Raw genomic sequence first — 18236 nt, 5'->3', positions numbered from 1 at the left:
ACGCTCCACCTCCTCGGTTTGAATTATTTAATGCAGGGGGGTGTGTGTTTGCGTTTGGGGTTGAGAGGGTGGGATGGTTGATGTTGATTGAGGTGATGGATCCAACGGCGGAGAATGGATGTTGGAGTTTGCTGGATGTCTCTCACGACTGACACTACTCCCCGTGACGACCACCAGCCAAGCGATCTTTTGTTGCATTTGCTTCTTTTTCATACTGCTGTGCATGTTTGGCTGTTTGCCCGTGAGAGAGTCATAACTAATGAACAGTAATTATTACTACTTCATTTCTGTAAATGTTTTCTAGCTGTTTTATGTTAAACTAAATGAATGCAGGAGCTTTACTACGAATAAAAAAAAATATACGCGAGTTACACATCTTTTTTTATGAGGAATGTTCACCTTAGTTCGATTTTATACGTGGCAGCATATTTTAAATGAGCTCTTAATATTAAGAGGTTCAAGGTTAATTTGTAACTTTACGGATTTATTGCCACCACCATTATCCTATTTTAAAGGAGTATAAAAATTTTGTTATGTACTGTTCTTTTCTTTAAAATAATGTTGTTTATGTACTATCTTTGTTTTCTTTTTTTTTCCGAGGTGTCTGTTTTCTAATAGAGGTATCATTGATTTTGTCACAACACTTTAATATTTGTCTTATTCGGAAATAAAATTAGTGCACATATGGAAAAATATAAGTAATACTTAAAGGTCCTTTAATGTTAAACTAAGTCGCATCAAAATAAAAAATATTTAGTTAAACTTTTTAATAAAATAAAATGGTCAAACAAAATGTTAAAAAAATATCGGCATCATCCATTAAAATAACAAAACGGAAGCAGTACTTCAATAAGATATGCTCTCTCCATCCCATAAAAAGCCAATCTAGTAACGGATGTGACACATCCTTATATTAGGAAAATAAACATACATCTATAAACATATATCTATTTAGATTTGTTGTATTACGAATCTAAATATACATCTATAAACATATATCTATTTAGATTTGTTGTACCACTATAATGTATTACATTCCATTGTTTTTCTTTCTGGATGGAGGGAGTATATACTTAGTAAGTGGCACTGAATTATCTATGGAGGATCTCAGTTAAGGTAACGAAAACAATGCTCACAAAATCTGCAATGCGCTAGTATAGCAATTCAGTATGAACCACGAGCAAAGATGATACATCTGCGAATTTCTCCTTCCTCGCTACACCATATGCATGATACATCTGCCTGTCGATTGTCGAACAAAAGATGGGCACTGTCCAGGTTTACACGGAACAAAAATGAACACCACAAAAATGGAATCTGAACTATGCAACACAAACATTACAGATTTCGATGAGCCTGTATAGACAACACTAGCAGCTCAGCAACCCCCGTGTATGAATGGATTTGGAAACCCAATTTATAGTCTATAGACAGATCATTGTGCCCATTTCTCCACTGTAGGCAGCAAAATCCTTCCCACGTACAAATAGCGTTATTTGGCTTCGAGATCGTGCTGTAGGAGCTTCTACGTCAAAAATCGGATACAAATGAGCAACAATACACTTGATCCAGTACACTCTGCGCAGAGGTTGAGACCCCAGACCCCAATTCACCAAGACAGTAATTGCACCATTTGACACTCTGATATTGACTCTATGAACTTCCCGTTGAATTGGCAGCTGACGCATATATCTCCAAGGAGTGCTCTGGTATGTATGTAAGACCTGTAGTAGAAAGATATCAAACAAAACAAGCAGGAAACATGGAATAAATTCCACTATAGTCTACATACTTCTTTCTTTTTTTACAATCAATTCCAACAGGAAATAAATATATGTCAACATCCTAAGGAATCTAGGATATTCACATTGTGACAGATTGTTAAAAAAAAAGTGTTCCTCCAATGCCACTAATTTGTTTTTCTCTCTGCGTTTTTACTATGCTTGCAAGAAAAAGTATACCTTTCTCCCTTATCGTTATTTGAAGTGTATCCAGTGTAATGATCCCATCCGTTAATGGAAGTAGCTCAAGCTTGACGGTGGTGCTTGAACGTGCAGGAATACACCTACCACAATGGTGACAACAAATGTTATTCTTCAGTGTATAGAAATACTCCCTACGTCCCAAAATAAACTAACCCCATACGGGATGTGACATCCTAGTACAATGAATCTGGACATATCGTACTAGGATGTGTCACATCCAGTACGAGATTGGTTTATTTTGGGACGGAGGGAATACAAGGTACATGGGATGTGTCACTCAAAGAAAGAAAAGCAGGTGAGGATCAATACCCTAAAGGAACCGCACTCTGCAACCACAGATGAGTACAGCCTCCAGAAGTGCTAATTCTATTTCCTCCATTGTCACTTTCTTTTGGTGAGCCAGCAAGGACTGAATTCATTCTTCGAAAACCAGCTCGATGTTTACCCAAGCCAGATCTTCTCACAGACTCATTAAGATTGTCATACGAACTATTTGGCGTGGTTGGAGCTGAGTTCAAGGATACAACTGAAGAAGAACCAGACGCTTCTGGAGCAAGAACCGTTACGGTAAGGTTTTCTGATGTCATATTAGTAGCCTCAAGGGTTAAGACCTGGAAGGTAACAGTGGATTGCACTATCAAAATGAAACATGGATAATCTGCATAATATACCTAAAAAAGCATAGGAATTACCTGCACTGGGAGCTGAGGAACTCGAGCACTCGAAATAGGATTTCGCAAAGACAGTTCTGATGATACAGAGATCATAAGGTCACTAGCAACACAGGGTCGCCAGCTGGTGGCCTGCTTGAAGAAAAGTTTTGATTCTACACAGGAAAGAAGGCTGGAAGTCAGAAATAACAATTCAACGCTTCTTCCAAGTCACTTACCCCCATCTGTTAAGTAGTTTACCTGTGTAATTGCAGCGATATGATACAAGTACAGCATACTGATCCATAAGAGAGCCAATGGTCTCGCCAACCTTAGGCAAAGAAACATTTGTGGCAGTTCCATTCATCTTAGGGAGTGACAAAGTCAGAGGTGCATCATTGTTGGTCCTCCGGTCCCTAAACGACATAGTTGCTGGCTTGAGAATAAAAGAGTGCTCCTCGCCTCTCCTGGAAAGGAAAAGGTAACATTTAAGAAAGATGGAATATTCTAGAATCTGACATAAACTTCAATGTTTAGAGTAAGAAATACTCAACATACAACCATGTTTATTACTACTAGCATAGATCACTACTTGAATCTGGTGAAAGTAAAAGGGAAATGTGGAATTAATCCAGTCCTGCTTTGACTAACCCAGTACTCTAGGGCTCTAGGCCATACAAGACCAACTTGTTTGAGGCCAAACTCAAACTCCTGGATTTGATGGACCCCGAGGGGGAATTGAACCAATCAATTTCTTTGCATAAAGCTGAAATGGTGGATAGAGAGTGAAATCAATGAGAAATTGCATATACCTGAGTGCAAGATTTGGTAAGCTATGCCCGTGCCCAACCTCAATACTGGCAATTGGGAGTGACAAAGGAGCACCTCCTTTGGATGCCTCCTCAAAGACAATTGTAATTGCATCTACCAATACAACTATATCTTTCACATGCTGTGGAGAAATATTCTGAAATTTGAAGATAGAAGCATTAGGTTTGAAAGCTTCTCTAAGTAGGAGATATTAATGGTTAGGGATGTTCGCGTAACCTTGATTAGAACACACAGAAGATTTTCCGAAGTACATTTTGCGGCAAAAGAGTGAACCTCAATTGGTTGAATGATCTCAACTTTTCTCCGCCATCTTTTCCCTGGTAGATATACACCTTCTAGACCACAACGTACGGAATACCGTTCAGGCTCCAATGGAACTCCTCTAAAGGAAAGTTGTCCATCATTTATAATATCAGGTGTTTTCGCAGGCTTTTCAGGCACAAATTCTTGACTTTCAGAAATTGGTGGTGGCCTAATGTTGGGTGGTTGAGTGGAGGAGGCTGAAGGCATGGAATAGCTTCTGAAGTGACTTAATGAAAAAATTTGAGAACCAGAAGCAGAATAAGATTGCTTGTGTGATGCACTAGGATTGAGAGTAGGAGGTGATAAGGATCGCGGAGGAAGTGTGCGATCCAAAGGGAGCAGCCAGCTTAGCAGCTCCTGACATGGATCCTCATCACCACTAGAAAGTCCATTGACCAGATTCTTGGTTATATAATTGCTTGATGAAGATTTCTCAAATTGAAGAACTTCTAGCACTGGAGCTTCCATTTTGTTAACACCAACATTCACTTGCAAAACAACCTGCATCCTTCCAACAAAGAACATGAGTGATTAATCAGCATATGTATAACATCTAAAATTAATCAACAGATACACGTGTGCTTCCTTTCTTTCTGAAAAAGGGGATTTCACCGAAGGTAAATTCTATATGACTTCTAAAGATCTCAGAACATTGCTCAATGCCGTGATTTATAAAGTTGCAGAAAATGAAGAGAGTACTAAAAGGCATGGGCATGAGGTATTAGCCAGTTATGTCAATCTGCTAAGACTGACGCAAATAGGTAGCACATGAGAACAGTCTACCATGTTTATGCCTGGTGAAGTTATTATGATTAAAGCATCCAACTTGCAATTATTTATGCAGTGCTCATAAGTAAACTTCCAATGTGCATACATTATACAAAAGTTCTAGTTATAGTATCACCCAGTAACTAAACAGAAGGATCATTCATACCACGATGTCTCCATTTTGCAGAGCATAGCACCTTGCTGTACCACGAGCGATTCCTCCAGATGTGCTACCATCAAAAACTCCTTTATCAGAAATGGTATTATAAGCATTACTCCTTGAACCCTTATTGTTTTCCTGGTTGTCTGAATATGATTGCTCTTCTGGCACCTTTGATACAGCTAGTTTTTTATTGGACCAGAGAGGTTCATCTGACTCTGCAATTCGGACAAAAAAATTGGACATTTCGAATCTTTGAAGCATACTTTCAATTTGTTGCTTGTGATCTTCCAATCGAAGGAGAGATTCGGTCTCCAAAATATCTTGTTTTGAAGGAGAGATTTCGTTGTTGAGTTCAACATTTTGCATGTCATCTTGTTTTGAAGGAGACATTTCGTTGTCGAGCTCAACATTTTGCATGTCATCTTGTGTCATAGGAGACATTTCGCTGTTGAGTTCAACACTTTGCATGTCATCCTCAACAACCTGGGAACCATTCTCTCCATTCTTTACATTACTATCACCATTTTCTGTGGCATGACTAGATTTATTTGTGGAGTATTGCAAAGAATTTCCATTCTTAGACATCACGGCAGCAATTCTAAAGGGAGATATGACCTGTGTTTCTTGCTTCGAAGCGGACATGCACGCCAATATATGAACCTGCTCACCTGATAACTGAACTAGTTCAGATTCTAGAAAACAGGCAGAATCATGATGCACTTGTGCCAGACCCCCTAGACTAAAGTCATAGGAAAAATGCATTTACCAGGAAAAAGGAAGGGGCGGTCCAAAGGCTGTAACTGCAACATGTCTGAAAGGTCATTCCAGTTATCAGGAAGCTCCTCTGTGGAAGTAAATTGAAGATGTTACTGACCGTAGATGTAAGAGGATTAATTGTTACAAGCTTATGGCACTTCTAAAAGCATGACCTATGTTCCATGGCAATTCAAAAGGAAAATTTTCAGAAAAATATGGATTTCCTTAGAACATTTAGCAGATCTTGTAGAGATATTCCTAACAAATGGATTCTTATTAACCAGTAATGACTTTAAATGAAAATAAAGACGGGCAAGTCAAAGGGCACATACTGTTCGGAATTGTGATCCATCCTTCGTCATCCAAAACATCGGTATGCTTTCCAGTAGGAACTGAATTTTTTGAATCTGCATCTGCAGAGTCCCCACCGATATCTACAGCTCCATTATCAGTATCTTCATCTTCAGGGGAGGGGTGATATGGATCATCGGCAATAAGGCCCTCCAGAGTTGTAACTGGCTTTTGTAGGCTATCCCTTTGCTGATCTTGCTCTGGAATCCGCGGAAGCTCGGGTGCAACAGGCTGCGAAGTCCGGTAGAGGAAATTCATATCTACCCGTCGAGCTCCTGCCAAGCAAAGCAAGAGGGTGAAAAAGGAGATAATGATACGCAGATGATTAAACAAACAAAATCACACCACCGGGAGCTCCAGTTCGACAGAGAGAAACAGGATCAACGAGAGGAAACAGAGATTCATCGATCCGGCAGCTCATTGAAGACAAAAACAACGGGACATCAGATCAGGCAACCACCCGCGGCAAAGCGAGCCATTCGAGGCAGCAATTCGCCATGGCGGCGCCTGATCTAGCGGCTACACGGCACAGGGGGCGCCGCATTTCCGCCGATGCGGGAGCCTGCCTAGCAATCTTAGCAACCACTGACGACTCTCACTGAAGAAGTAGGAGAAGAGGAAGGCTTAGATCACACTTACAGCGGGGGCTTCCTATGGGCATCAAACGATACACGCACAGCTGGGCTCGGAGAACCGCGCGCCCCGCCGGCGCGGGGAGGGAGAGAGAAGAAGCGAGCGAGCGAGCGCGGCGGCGGCGGCGGCGGCGGCGGCGACGGGGAGCGATCGCGTGAGGGGGAGCGGCTGCGTCGTGCGCAAGAGAGGAGAGAGGGGAGCGGGGCGGCGGCCTGGCGCTCCGGGGGACGGACGGATCTGAGCCGGAGAAGATGGTCCATGGCGATGCGTGGGTCGGATTAAACTAATCTTCCTCGTTGCCAACAACTAACCCAAGGCCCAGCTGAGGCCCATGCGAGCCCAACTATCTCACGTTTCTTTTGTAAGTTTTTGGAATATCAATTTTTTTTTTTACTAAATTTCAGCAAACCCCATGTTTTTGGTTGAAGTCGTATAAAACCCCAGTTATTGCACATAACCTCGTAATTCTTAAGTTTCACAAAACACCACACATATACATATTTGGCAAATATTTACTTAAAATTTTAAAACATAGAATATATACAAAACTTTTAGTCGTTGATTTCTTGATTAAGGTTATCAGTTTAACTCTTCGCTACTTTAAGAAATATTGTTTCTGATATCCTGAAATCAATTGAAAATTGTATCAGAGTGATGTTTTATGAAACATTTAGGCCATAAAACATGTGATTATATGTCGCAAGTCATCACACGTGTGATTGTCTACAACTTTGATCATAAAAACGTGAGGTGTTATGAAATTTACTCCATTTTTTAGCAACTTTCAAATACCCACTTATACAATGTCTTTTTTTGGGTAGCATTGCTACCATTGGCAAAATGTTCAAGAATAAAAAGGAACATGCTTTTGTCAATCACAATAATATTCCAGCTGTAGCAGAACCATAACATGGTTAATTCCTGCTCAAAATACAGATTACGAGAGAATTTGGTTCGTATACCTCCTGGATTGCTACTTGTTGATAAGTGTTGAATCGTGTAGCAAAATGGTTCGTATACCTCCTGTACCTCACGTAAGAGCATCTATATTGATAAAGTTTAGCCTCTATCACTAACCCTTAACCTGACAATATCCCATCTCCACCACCATATATATTGATAAAGTGTAGCCTCTATCACTAATCCTCAACCTGACAATATCCCATCTCCACCACCAAACACTGCTGCCTTGTTGGGCACTGGAAAATGTTCTTCCAAGCAGCTTGTGTGTTCTTCAAGCCAAAAGTATGTCTTTGTCTATCTTCACCATCCGCACCAACTTAACGTACAGGCATTGGTGTGGAGTAGCTTTCACCTTGACGTGAGAAGGAGCAATTGCTATTCTTCGATGGAGTTGTGCGGATCCACATTACCGTCGAAATTAGCACCCGTGGACCCAGGTTTTCACTCTACTTCTTGCCTTCCAGTGACTTGAGATCAGTTTGTTTAAGTTCAACAAACTTCCCAATTCTGAACATGTAACATCCAACAAGGGTTAATATTCAGTGTTATTTTTCCTCCCAGTCTGTAAGAATAAATGGAAAACAAAAAGGTCCAGGATACCAAATTAATTTATCATTTTGTGCATGGAATCATGCCTCTAAAATGATGGCATACCAGTTATCTTTGAATCAGCCAACTATACTGGACAGGTCTTAGCATGCCTGCTGGCAGATGCTATCAAGTATACAGCACCATGTTACCTCACAATATTTGACAGGTCTTATGATATAGTTATTGTTCATATCATTTACAGCAAGAAAGTGCCATGCTCTTTCTTGCGATGTTTCATAGACATGATCTTTTTCTTACAGTATATAGTGTTCAGTGTTCACATCTTTTACATGAAAAGAACATGTCATGTCGAGTAGGTGCTAAGATGCTAAAAAGACAGTGTAAATGTATAATGGTCCATTTCAAACATATACAGATGTGGTAAACTGCATTACCCGAGATCTGGTGAAAGCCTGAACCTGCCTATCCGAACACGTTTCAAGGCATAAACCTATCAAGAACAAGGATAAAATATCAGCTACTTCCCAGAGGGGGGAAAACATTCCAAGGTATACAATTCCAGCAAAAAACGCACTTACTGGTACACAAGGATATATGCCTACCTCACCCATAAGAATATAAGATAAGTGCACTTCTTAGACTTCACTGTTGTTTTTAGAAACACCTAAGACTAGGAAGAAATCCCAAGCTGATGTGAACAAAATCTTTCAGACAAGTGATGTTCCGTTGTACAGGTATTACAGTTAGTACAATTTATCTTATGCACTGTAGTGCTTGTAGAAGCACAAGAATTGAGATCTGCAAAGTGCTTTGAGATAATATCAACTAATAAACATGCTAGGCATCTCAAAAGCTACTGTTCTAAGAACTATATAGTAGAATGTAGTATATCATCATAAGCAGGTTTGAGAAGAAAAACTCTGAAGCGCAATGTGCTAGGTGTATGACATTTTTTTAGTAAGTACACTATGTCTTTAGCACACTGCTAATCTCTGTCGTTGAAATATTCGATCATCATAATAATATTTCTGTTGAAAAGAAGACTCTGAAGCACATAAGATGCATTTCAATCCTCTTCTAAAACATACTGTTAATTTGTCAATAGTGCTACTGATCATTAATCGTCCTCATTTCTAACAATTCAATCAGATAAGGGATTAACAAACAACATTTGCTCTTGATTCTAGAACCAAATTACTTGAGTTACCAAATTTGATATTGCACAATGGGAAATGTTAAGATATGATCAATAAAACATAAAGGGAAAACTTGAGAAAAAAAATATTGAGCATACAAACAAACCTCTAGGCCTGCATTCTGCACGAGTTCACGAACTTCATGATTTCTTCCTTCATGAACCTGCCAGACATTAAAAAAAATAGCATACCAATGAGTAGATGACCAAATGCTATGCCTTTGCAAGTTTACATCTCTATAGAATTGCTTTAGTTAAGAATACATGCAAGAATTTTGAGCAATAAGTCCATAACATATTGATGTCATTGAAAATACTGTATGTTGCCCAGAGTAGTGACTTTTCCTTCTACACTGGTTTTTACTCACGGGGCTGAAATATTATCAAGAAATGGTTCCAAATTAGCTGGTAACATGTTAAAATTATTTAGCTAGTTTTGAACAATGCGAAACATATTATTGCTTAAGCTTTGCAGAATTACCAGTTTCTTATGGTTTCCACGGTTTCAATCATTTGAAAAAGTAAGCAGGTGAGGCAAATTATCGATCCAACCAACTGCCTGTTAGACATTTAAAGTGAACTTTACATAATCACTAACCACTTTAGCTTGTCATGACATTTAAAAATAAATCTTGACCACAAGATACTATCTAAAGAGACCTTTCGTGTGTCATGTATCATGTTGTATATCCCATAAAGGAATGATAGGATAGATTCATTGCTAGGGTATATTTTTCACTGAACAGAAAGAGCCAAGTTGCCTATCTTCTACATTATCCTATGAAGAATTTGGAATTCATGAAACAGACAGTAAAGTCAATCCGGAATCTAATAAAATGAGGTATACTAGAAAATATAAGTACCGCTATTCTAATCCGGGTCCTTTTTGTATTGGATTGTACATCCAATGGTTCCACTAGATCAGGTATACATTTGACGCCATCAATTTTTGTGCCTTCACTGATAGCTATAAGGTGATTTCTGTGCACTGGTCCATCTATAGTTACCACATATCTGCAAGATCAAACAACTCAAAGTCAATGTTGGTTTCATTTGAAATTTGATAAAAATGATATTTCAGATATTTCTTTTCGCAATTACCAGTGCATATTGATAATGAATGAATGAGAGTAAAAAAATGTGAATATTAGGGAATGGCCTAATATCAAATAAATAGAAAAGGTGAGGCTTCGAACCCAGGCCGGCTAGCCCACCACCTTGTGGAGCTAGCCGGAAGACCCCTAGGCGTTTCTCCAAATAAATGAGAGTGATACCAACAGACTGTTAAATTTTCTTCTACAAAAGATCTGGATAGTGTCTACAGTGTTCCTAGTATGTGATTTTGTATTACTGTACTTCGAAGGACACAAGAAGTTGAGCTTACTCCTTCATTATATTTGACGAAGGGTGTGAGAGTTTCTGGGCAAACTCACCTGAAAGAGAAACAAACTAACTTTAGGTATTGGATGGTCAAAATATTGATTCCCAAGTATTTATTATGAAATACAATGAAATTACCGTCATTTGTAATTATTATCAAACCACTTGTAGCAACATCAAGACGACCCACAGTAAACAAGCGCGGTTTTGGTACTCCTGGTTGAATCTTGTTCTGCAAATGTTAATTGAAAATGGAAAATTGTAAGTCCTAGCTATAAAGCATAAGAGGTGAAAGATTTCACAAATATTAGGAAGTACCATCACTATAAAAAAAATAGAACATACCCAACCCTTCAAATAGTCATCAAATAAGGAGATAATGGACTTTGGTTCACCACAGGAACAAATATACCTGCAGTACATTGGAAATAACATTTAGATATGTTGCTCCTATGGACTGCTGCCTCCATATATATTTCAAAAATGCTTTGATGGAACAAGATAACGGAATGGAATATAAGAGCTGACCCTTTTGGCTTGTTAACAGCAAAATATAACTTCGGAGGAAGCTTCTTGGAAATGCGGTTTCCATTAACATAGATAGAATCCTTTGAGATGTCAACTTTGGTCTACATAAAAAAGAATGTATAAGAATCATATGTAACAAATAATAAACTTGTCTATGAATACATTTGAAGCACATGGATCAAAATTCATAGTAAAATGACCTAGCTAAATTAAAACAATTTATATTTTACCGCAATAGTACGATAGCTGGTCTCAGACCAGCACCAAATAAATGAGGATAAGAGCTAAAACATTACTTAGACATGCAACAAACTTAGAGAAGTAGCATTTCATCATTCATAAAGCTAAAAAAAAAAAAAAACATACCTGGGGTGCAGTGCAGACAGAACCATTGACGGTCACCTTCCCTTGGAAGATGAGCTCCTCGCATGTCCTTCGTGAGGCCACTGGAAGGAGCAATCAGGCCAGCATTCAGACAACTGATGTGTTGCTGTAACTAAGTTATATAACTTTGATTGAATTGATTCTGTCCAATTCAAGCACTTCGATAAAATCATGCGTGATAGGAAGACTACCTCCTGCCGCGGCAAGGACCTTGGCGAGCCGCTGCGGTTCGTGCTCCTTGATATTCTCATTGTAGAATCTCCTCGCGGCCTTGGAGAACTTGGGCGGCGCCGTCGCGGGGGCGGCCTTCCTCTCCCTCACCTTGGCATTGGCGACGGGGGTGGCAAGGGCGGCGGCGCCCTTGTGGCTCCTGCGGGGGTCCTTCTTGGCCTTCTTGGCCTCCGCCTCCGCCAGCGCAATGGCCTGGAGGACGTCCGGCGGCGGCGCGGTGCGCATGGACGGCTTGCCGTCCTCCCCACGCACGATCCACGGCACCACCTGCTCCGCGGACGGGGCGGGGGATGAGGGTTTGGGTTTCGAGGGGGCGGGGGCGGTGGGCTCCGCGAAGGTGATGTTGAAGTCCGGGGCGCTGGAGGTGGAGGAGGAGGCGGCGCGGAGGAGGAGGGGAGGGAGGCGGCGGTGGCGGCCGCAGCGGAGGAGCACGCAGGCGGCGGGACGGGAGAGCAAGGGCGGGAAGGAGACGGCCGCTGCCGCGGCGGCGGCGGCGGCGGCGGCGAGGGCCATGGCTCGAGAGTGGAGAGTGTGGGAGGGGGTTTATCGGTTATCGGATATGCCCGCGACGGCGCCTGTTTGGTTGCTTGGTACGCCTGGCTTGAGACGTGCCGGAGGGGAGACCAGCCCGAACAACGTTGCCACACTGACGTCAGTTCCTTTTTTTTTTTAAGAAAGAAAACGTCAAATGGGGTCGGGATTAAAACTCCGACCCCCCCTCCTTCGTTTCGAGAAAATTAAAAGTCGGCGATTTAGATTTTTTAAAAAAAAAATACACAACAGAGATAATAGATGCATAAGTGCACATATGTAATATCACGCTCACCTCCACAAATACATTCTCTATAATCTACTTATAACTCTAAAAAAAAATAACCTTGTTTAGAAATATGAAAAATGTATGTTAATATAGTCATATAAAATAGCACCGTGCTGAAATAGGCTAAACTGTTCCGATATAATACATCAAATCACAAACTTGACTACTTGGGCAAATAATGCCCCCCTCCCCCCAAACCTTGTTTGGACAATTGGATAATTGGATCATCCCTTAAAAGATCGTAGACTAAACTTGCAATATTCCATAAATATGTGCACTTTAGGATCATAGACTAAAATTTTGATCCCTTCCTCATTTCGTTTAGATTAACAAAATACCACCTTATGGTATATTCATCACTATTTAATGGCATTGTGATATCTTTTATTGGATACAAACTAGAGAGTAACACCAGTCATATAGTACAACTATTTCTAACTAGTCCACATTTCACTTTATGTTTTGTATGAAATACTCCCTAGAATTTAGTTTGATGGTTTCACTGTAGCTTAGTTACATGTTTTATGTTTGATGGATTCACCGTACAAGCATTTGTCCATGTTCATCTCTATAATTTTTTTTTCTGCACAAAAAGTAATAAAGAGGAGATTCATTAATAACACCATACTTTATATGTTTTGCCATTAAAGGAAGCCAAATCCTCTCTCGTAGGGAACAAGGGAGAACTAAATACTAAACCTGATTGAAAAACGGTTAGGAAAGCTATATTGTTTTATAGTGTGACAATGATTGGTTTAACTTTGGGTTAACAACTGTTATTTTTTTCTTAAAAAAAAAGGGAAGCAAGACCGCTGAAACCGTCCTTGTTGTCACCGCAGACCACCTTACACACCGGATAAAACACCCCAACCGGGTACGGGCTAATCTGACCCCTTCATTCTTTCTTAAAGCTACCAACCAACGGCCCAGATCCAACATCCTCCTCCTGTGGCCAAGAACAAAAACCGACCAAGAGACCAAGCGCCGGCCACCACAAGAAAAAAAGAGCGCGCACGCATCGCCTCCCCAAAAAATCCACCCATTTTTCCGCGATCCCGTGCGCATCTCATCGCCCCCACCTCGTCCGCCATGGCCGATTCCGCCGCAGCCGCATCCTCCTCCCTCCCCCGCTCGCTGGCGTCCAGGAGGCCGCTGCCCTCCTCCCCTCTCCGCGGCGGGAGGCCCCGGTCTCCCCGCCGCTGCCGCTTCGGGTCCCGCTCGCTCCACCGGCTGCGAGCTCTAGCTGGGAAGGACGATCCCGAGGATCTGTATGGGCCCTACCCATGGGATCAGTCCTTGGATCTCACCACTGGCCTCGGTAAGTTCATGCCCCCACACTCTCCCTGATCGTTCTGGTTGGTATCCGAATTCGAATGGTTCTTCGATTCGACGGCGAGCAATGAGCTGGGGGCTACTTGCGCTAGTCTTGCGGTGGGGGTGATGGTTGATTTCCCAGCTGTTACTAGTCTGTGATATGATGATGAACTCATCCATTGTTCTGCAGATTCTGCTTATTTCACTTTGTGAGAGGCTTTATACTTGCGTTTATGGCGTGGCTTTATTTGGGGTTCAATCTCTGTTTCTTAACAGATATTCAGTGGGTGCCAGAAGATAGAGTCACACTGTTCACTTCTGATGGGCTTGTTCAAATAGGGGGTTCCCTGGTTCCTCGTCGAATTACTCCATCAGAGGTGCCGAATCATTCAACTTGGGCTCGTTTCATTAATCGTTCATTTTTCAGTAATAAACTATGTGGTATATTAGAATATCTTGACATTCAAGTAGGAAAACAAAGTCTCTTGCATCATAGACAGTAGTAAATTTATTCTTGTCAGTAAAACTAGGGTGCATCTTCAGTTCAGGAGTGAGATATGTTATAGATATTGCAGACACTATTGTTCAATGATCAGGAATGTTCTGTTCCAGGGAGACATAGTTTCACATTAAATCAGTTTCAGTCTCTTTTGCATAGTGCATCACAGCCTAACTTCATATAATTCAATCATAGACTTGGATAGATGATCAGACTATTAAAAATGTTTGACTTGTCACTATGCTAAAAGTGTTTATATTTTGGGACAGAGGGAGTATCAAACAACGAAAACCTTTTCAGCATCCTGACCAGCATCAAATGTTCCACTATGAAATATAAGCTCTTTCACACCTCTGTTCATGAAACATTTGGATATATGCAGCAGTACTTATGGAAACGTGTCATGTCAGCAAGAAATTGAAGGGGAATGAATCCTTGAAAAGCAGTATCACATACATTATAGCACCAATTTTGTATCTCCCATGGTGGCACCAAGCTAACACCATAGAGTAGTGCACGTCTGTCATGTAATGTTGGAGTATCTTATTGCATAAACAAAGCATGCCATATTTATGGATAGCCGTATCTTTTTAGTATTTGTGCTCGCATTCAGTTCAGTTGACCTGAAATTATATCCAACTGAAACAAATTCCAAGTCGATTACAAGTAATCCAGTATGAAATCTAGCACAGTGTGAATCATCTCAAGAACATGATGTATCTCAAGCTGACAGGTTATAATTATGATCTGTGCCCAATGTGCTAGTTTAGACCGAATCATAGTAATGTACTGAATTACTTAAATTGTGCTAGTTATGAAATGATAATTACTTAAAAGATGTTGATTTTAGATAGAACTGCAAGTTTTATTATGTATTCACCATTATTTCCCATATTATCTGTACTCACTTCTTTTGTTATATTTTGACCAGAAGAGGCAACGAAAAGTAAAAGGTATACAAAATATCCGACGGTTTCAGGAGAGCTCGTACATGGACCCAAATCAAAGTCTTTGCCTTGGAGCACTATTTAACATAGCAGCAACAAATGTAATTATTTCCTCCTGCCTATTTGCCTATCATGCTGTTGCTTTCTTTTCTTGATGTCATTTCTCATTTCAGGGTCTAGATATGGGAAGAAGACTATGCATCTTTGGCTTTTGTCGCTCTATTGAAATGCTAAGTGATGTAGTGGAAGATACAGTATTGGAGCATGGTGGTGAGGTATGTGCAACAGTCTTACATGGAAAAAAATATCTTTTGGTACTTTGCTCCTTACAGTTTTATATCTTCATTCTGACTACCGCATAGACCATCTTTCCATATTTGAAATAAGCCATGTAAAGGGTACCAACAGATTACCTTCTTTCTGAGAAAAAAAAAAGGTTTAAAAATGGCGCACATGGACAATGATGTGGCGTTTTATACTGAAGTAGATTGCGAAGCAAACATAACGGTGCCCAAGGAAACATGCCAGGTGTAGCTAAGTTTTTTCTAAAAAAAAAACTTAATAAAAGGTTGAGTAGAAATGCTAAATTGTCAATGTTTTTAAAGGAGGAAACATTTATCTAGTCAACTCTTGTTACATTTGGATTTTTTTTAGAACTTTACATTTGGATACTAAACTGTGAATTGAGTAAAGGGCGCCAATCTGCAGGTTGTCACGGCAGAGAAGGCAAGCAAAGATGGCCTCCAGGAGAAGTTGACCATGTCTGTTGCAGTGCCATTGTTGTGGGGTGTTCCTCCAGCATCAGAGACCCTCCATGTCGCGGTGCGGAGCGGTGGAGGTATTGTGGAGAAGATCTACTGGCAATGGGACTTATTTTAAAAGTCCCAAGCCGTCCAGTCATTAACAAATGATCCATGCCACGGTGTAAATACTCATTCAGTCTAATTCGCTGCTCGCATTGTGTCAGCAATTGTAAATTGTGCATATATGTAAACAGAAAACTTTGGAATCTCTATACATGTACAGACATGGTCACACCCCTGCATATAAGAAACTGTGAGTTAACAGCTCAACTTCTACTTTTATCCTTGTTTTAATATTTACCAGTGAACTGTCGTCACCGTTTGAGTATTGGAATATTGGAGATTTGGAGTAACTAAACAATGCGAACCAGTCATTAGTTGACTCCGGGAATCGGGAGTAACTAATCCCTGGCCTATGTCATTGTAGACACGTTTACGAGTTTTGGAGTAGTAACTAATCGGTTGTTTGGTTGATGCCTAAGCTTGCCATAACTAAGCTTAGGTAAGTTGTAGCATGTGGCAAAAGTATGGCCAAGAAATAGTTAGCCACAAGTGTGGCAATGTTAGCTCTAGTTATCTGAGTATGACATGTGGGACCATCTGAGTATGACATGTGGGACCTAAGGGTAGAAAAGTGTGGCATGACACAACTGTGGCATTGAAACAAACACACGCCTAAAAACTGTGGCATGACTGAAGTGTGGTGTGGCAAAACGAAGCAATCAACCAAACACCCCCTAAAACAATGTGTTGACTCCGGGATTTGGGACAAGATTACTCTGTGTTTTATATTGTCGCTGGGCCTTGATCATGATGAGTTGATGATACTCCAGGTGTGATGCTTCCTGCACTAACCCGTGCTAGTTGTCGCGCCGGTGGTGTCATGCATTTAGACGAATCGAAAAGACATTTTCAGGGGCGTTAGGGTTGCGAGTTGTGGGTCGTTTGGACTGTGGAGATCAGGCCAGGAACCAGGACGACGATTTTTAAGACCTTTTGCAGGCAATGCAAGGCTGCAAATTATGGCATTTTCGCTTGCGTTTATACTTATAAGCTAAACTTTAAATTTGATGTTTTTCGTCCTAGTTTATTTTTAGTATTTACTTTTGAATTGCTAAGAATATATATATAAAAGTTTTACTCGCAGATAATTTTTATTTGCTAATAAGTGATTTCGAATATAAGCGAAACAATGGAATGGCCTAGTAAGAGATTTGTTCAAACATCCCTTTCATCCTCCAACATGAGGTCGCCACAATGCCACTTGCCATTTTTCTGGACCGTAAGATAGTTGTCCAAATACCAAATTAGCCAAACAGTAGTTGCGTATCGGGATTTATAATGACGAACTGTTCAAAGCTTTATTGGACTTCACCTAGATCAATCCGGTTGAGGTTGACACTCACTCTCTCCCTCGTGCATTCAGATTTGTGACAAGCAAGAGGGGGTCTCCATCGCGTGCTGCATTCTCCGTATGGACCGTATATAGCCATGGTCGTCACCTCTCGCCAAACTGAAATTACTCCCTCTGTCCTAAAATATCTTATCTCCGTTATATTTAAATATAGTAACCTAGTAGTACAGTGTTTATTCTTATACTATTTGCTATATTTTGATATTGAGAGAGTAACAAAGAGTGTGTTTAGTTCACGTAAAAACTGGAATTTTGATTGAAATTGGAATGATGTGACGGAAAAGTTAGAAGCTTGTGTGTAGAAAAGTTGAAAGTTTAAAGAAAAATTTTGGAACTAAACTCGGCCTCAGCATCAAACATGATATATATTACTACAAATCGGAACAGTACCACATTGATAGAAATCAGAACAGTACCACATCGATAGTAGTAGGATATGTTGTATCCAATCGTAATTGCTACTTCTTTGTTTCACAATGCAAGTCATTCTAACATTTTCCATATTTATATTGATGTTAATAAATCTAGATGTTAATCACATCAATATGAACATGAGAAATGCTAAAATGACTTATATTGTGAAACGGATGGAGTATATTTTAAGATTAAAAAGTAGGAGTATAAATCTATGTGCGAAAGTTGAATCTCGTGCATACATATTGAATATGACCTTTGATCTAGACGGTCGTTCCTATCCACTGTGCTCTAGGTATCTCCATGATGCAGACTTCGACTTCGTTTTCATTCCACTTCCATTTGTTCGATC

The 18236-nt window shown here is 40.4% G+C and overlaps 3 protein-coding genes across 3 annotated transcripts; 1 reads left to right on the top strand and 2 right to left on the bottom strand.

Annotated features, from left to right (window-relative positions):
• Positions 1–1129: 1129 nt before the first annotated feature.
• On the bottom strand, positions 1130–6676 carry LOC127767598 (uncharacterized). Its single transcript, XM_052292979.1, has 11 exons — positions 6447–6676; positions 5789–6082; positions 5467–5544; positions 4704–5368; positions 3683–4270; positions 3448–3602; positions 2897–3102; positions 2678–2811; positions 2295–2596; positions 1962–2065; positions 1130–1724 (listed from the first exon to the last, which is right to left on the bottom strand). The coding sequence occupies exons 2-11, from the start codon at positions 6063–6065 to the stop codon at positions 1654–1656; spliced, it is 2580 nt and encodes an 859-aa protein (XP_052148939.1). The 5' UTR covers positions 6066–6082; positions 6447–6676; the 3' UTR covers positions 1130–1653.
• A 538-nt stretch (positions 6677–7214) lies between these two features.
• On the bottom strand, positions 7215–12253 carry LOC127769022 (putative ribosomal large subunit pseudouridine synthase SVR1, chloroplastic). The gene is made up of 10 exons (XM_052294713.1): positions 11634–12253; positions 11425–11504; positions 11059–11159; positions 10876–10942; positions 10669–10762; positions 10535–10583; positions 10014–10164; positions 9258–9314; positions 8390–8445; positions 7215–7910 (listed from the first exon to the last, which is right to left on the bottom strand). Exons 1-10 carry the CDS (start codon positions 12184–12186, stop codon positions 7850–7852), a joined length of 1269 nt encoding a protein of 422 aa, XP_052150673.1. The 5' UTR covers positions 12187–12253; the 3' UTR covers positions 7215–7849.
• Positions 12254–13498: 1245 nt separating this feature from the next.
• Positions 13499–16326, top strand: LOC127765648 (uncharacterized). The gene is made up of 5 exons (XM_052290588.1): positions 13499–13811; positions 14084–14184; positions 15238–15354; positions 15427–15528; positions 15962–16326. The coding sequence occupies exons 1-5, from the start codon at positions 13583–13585 to the stop codon at positions 16130–16132; spliced, it is 720 nt and encodes a 239-aa protein (XP_052146548.1). The 5' UTR covers positions 13499–13582; the 3' UTR covers positions 16133–16326.
• Positions 16327–18236: the final 1910 nt, after the last annotated feature.

This window comes from Oryza glaberrima, chromosome 3 (assembly GCF_000147395.1).
Source record: "Oryza glaberrima chromosome 3, OglaRS2, whole genome shotgun sequence".
In the NCBI taxonomy this organism is placed as follows: Eukaryota; Viridiplantae; Streptophyta; class Magnoliopsida; order Poales; family Poaceae; genus Oryza; species Oryza glaberrima.
The sequence above is the reverse complement of the archived record's forward strand: the minus strand, read 5'-3'. Positions and strand labels throughout refer to the sequence as shown.

Excerpts from the sequence above, each read along its gene's own strand:
- LOC127767598 (XM_052292979.1), bottom strand. The coding sequence starts at position 6,065 with ATGAATTTCCTCTACCGGACTTCGCAGCCTGTTGCACCCGAGCTTCCG. Across the intron at positions 3,603-3,682 it reads TTCTGTGTGTTCTAATCAAG|AATATTTCTCCACAGCATGT; the intron begins GTTACGCGAACA and ends TTCAAATTTCAG. Across the intron at positions 2,597-2,677 it reads TTCCTCAGCTCCCAGTGCAG|GTCTTAACCCTTGAGGCTAC; the intron begins GTAATTCCTATG and ends GTTACCTTCCAG.
- LOC127769022 (XM_052294713.1), bottom strand. The coding sequence starts at position 12,186 with ATGGCCCTCGCCGCCGCCGCCGCCGCCGCCGCGGCAGCGGCCGTCTCC. Across the intron at positions 10,943-11,058 it reads GCTGTTAACAAGCCAAAAGG|GTATATTTGTTCCTGTGGTG; the intron begins GTCAGCTCTTAT and ends AATGTACTGCAG. Across the intron at positions 9,315-10,013 it reads GGACCCGGATTAGAATAGCG|GTTCATGAAGGAAGAAATCA; the intron begins GTACTTATATTT and ends AATGTCTGGCAG.
- LOC127765648 (XM_052290588.1), top strand. The coding sequence starts at position 13,583 with ATGGCCGATTCCGCCGCAGCCGCATCCTCCTCCCTCCCCCGCTCGCTG. Across the intron at positions 15,355-15,426 it reads TTAACATAGCAGCAACAAAT|GGTCTAGATATGGGAAGAAG; the intron begins GTAATTATTTCC and ends TTCTCATTTCAG. Across the intron at positions 15,529-15,961 it reads TATTGGAGCATGGTGGTGAG|GTTGTCACGGCAGAGAAGGC; the intron begins GTATGTGCAACA and ends GCCAATCTGCAG.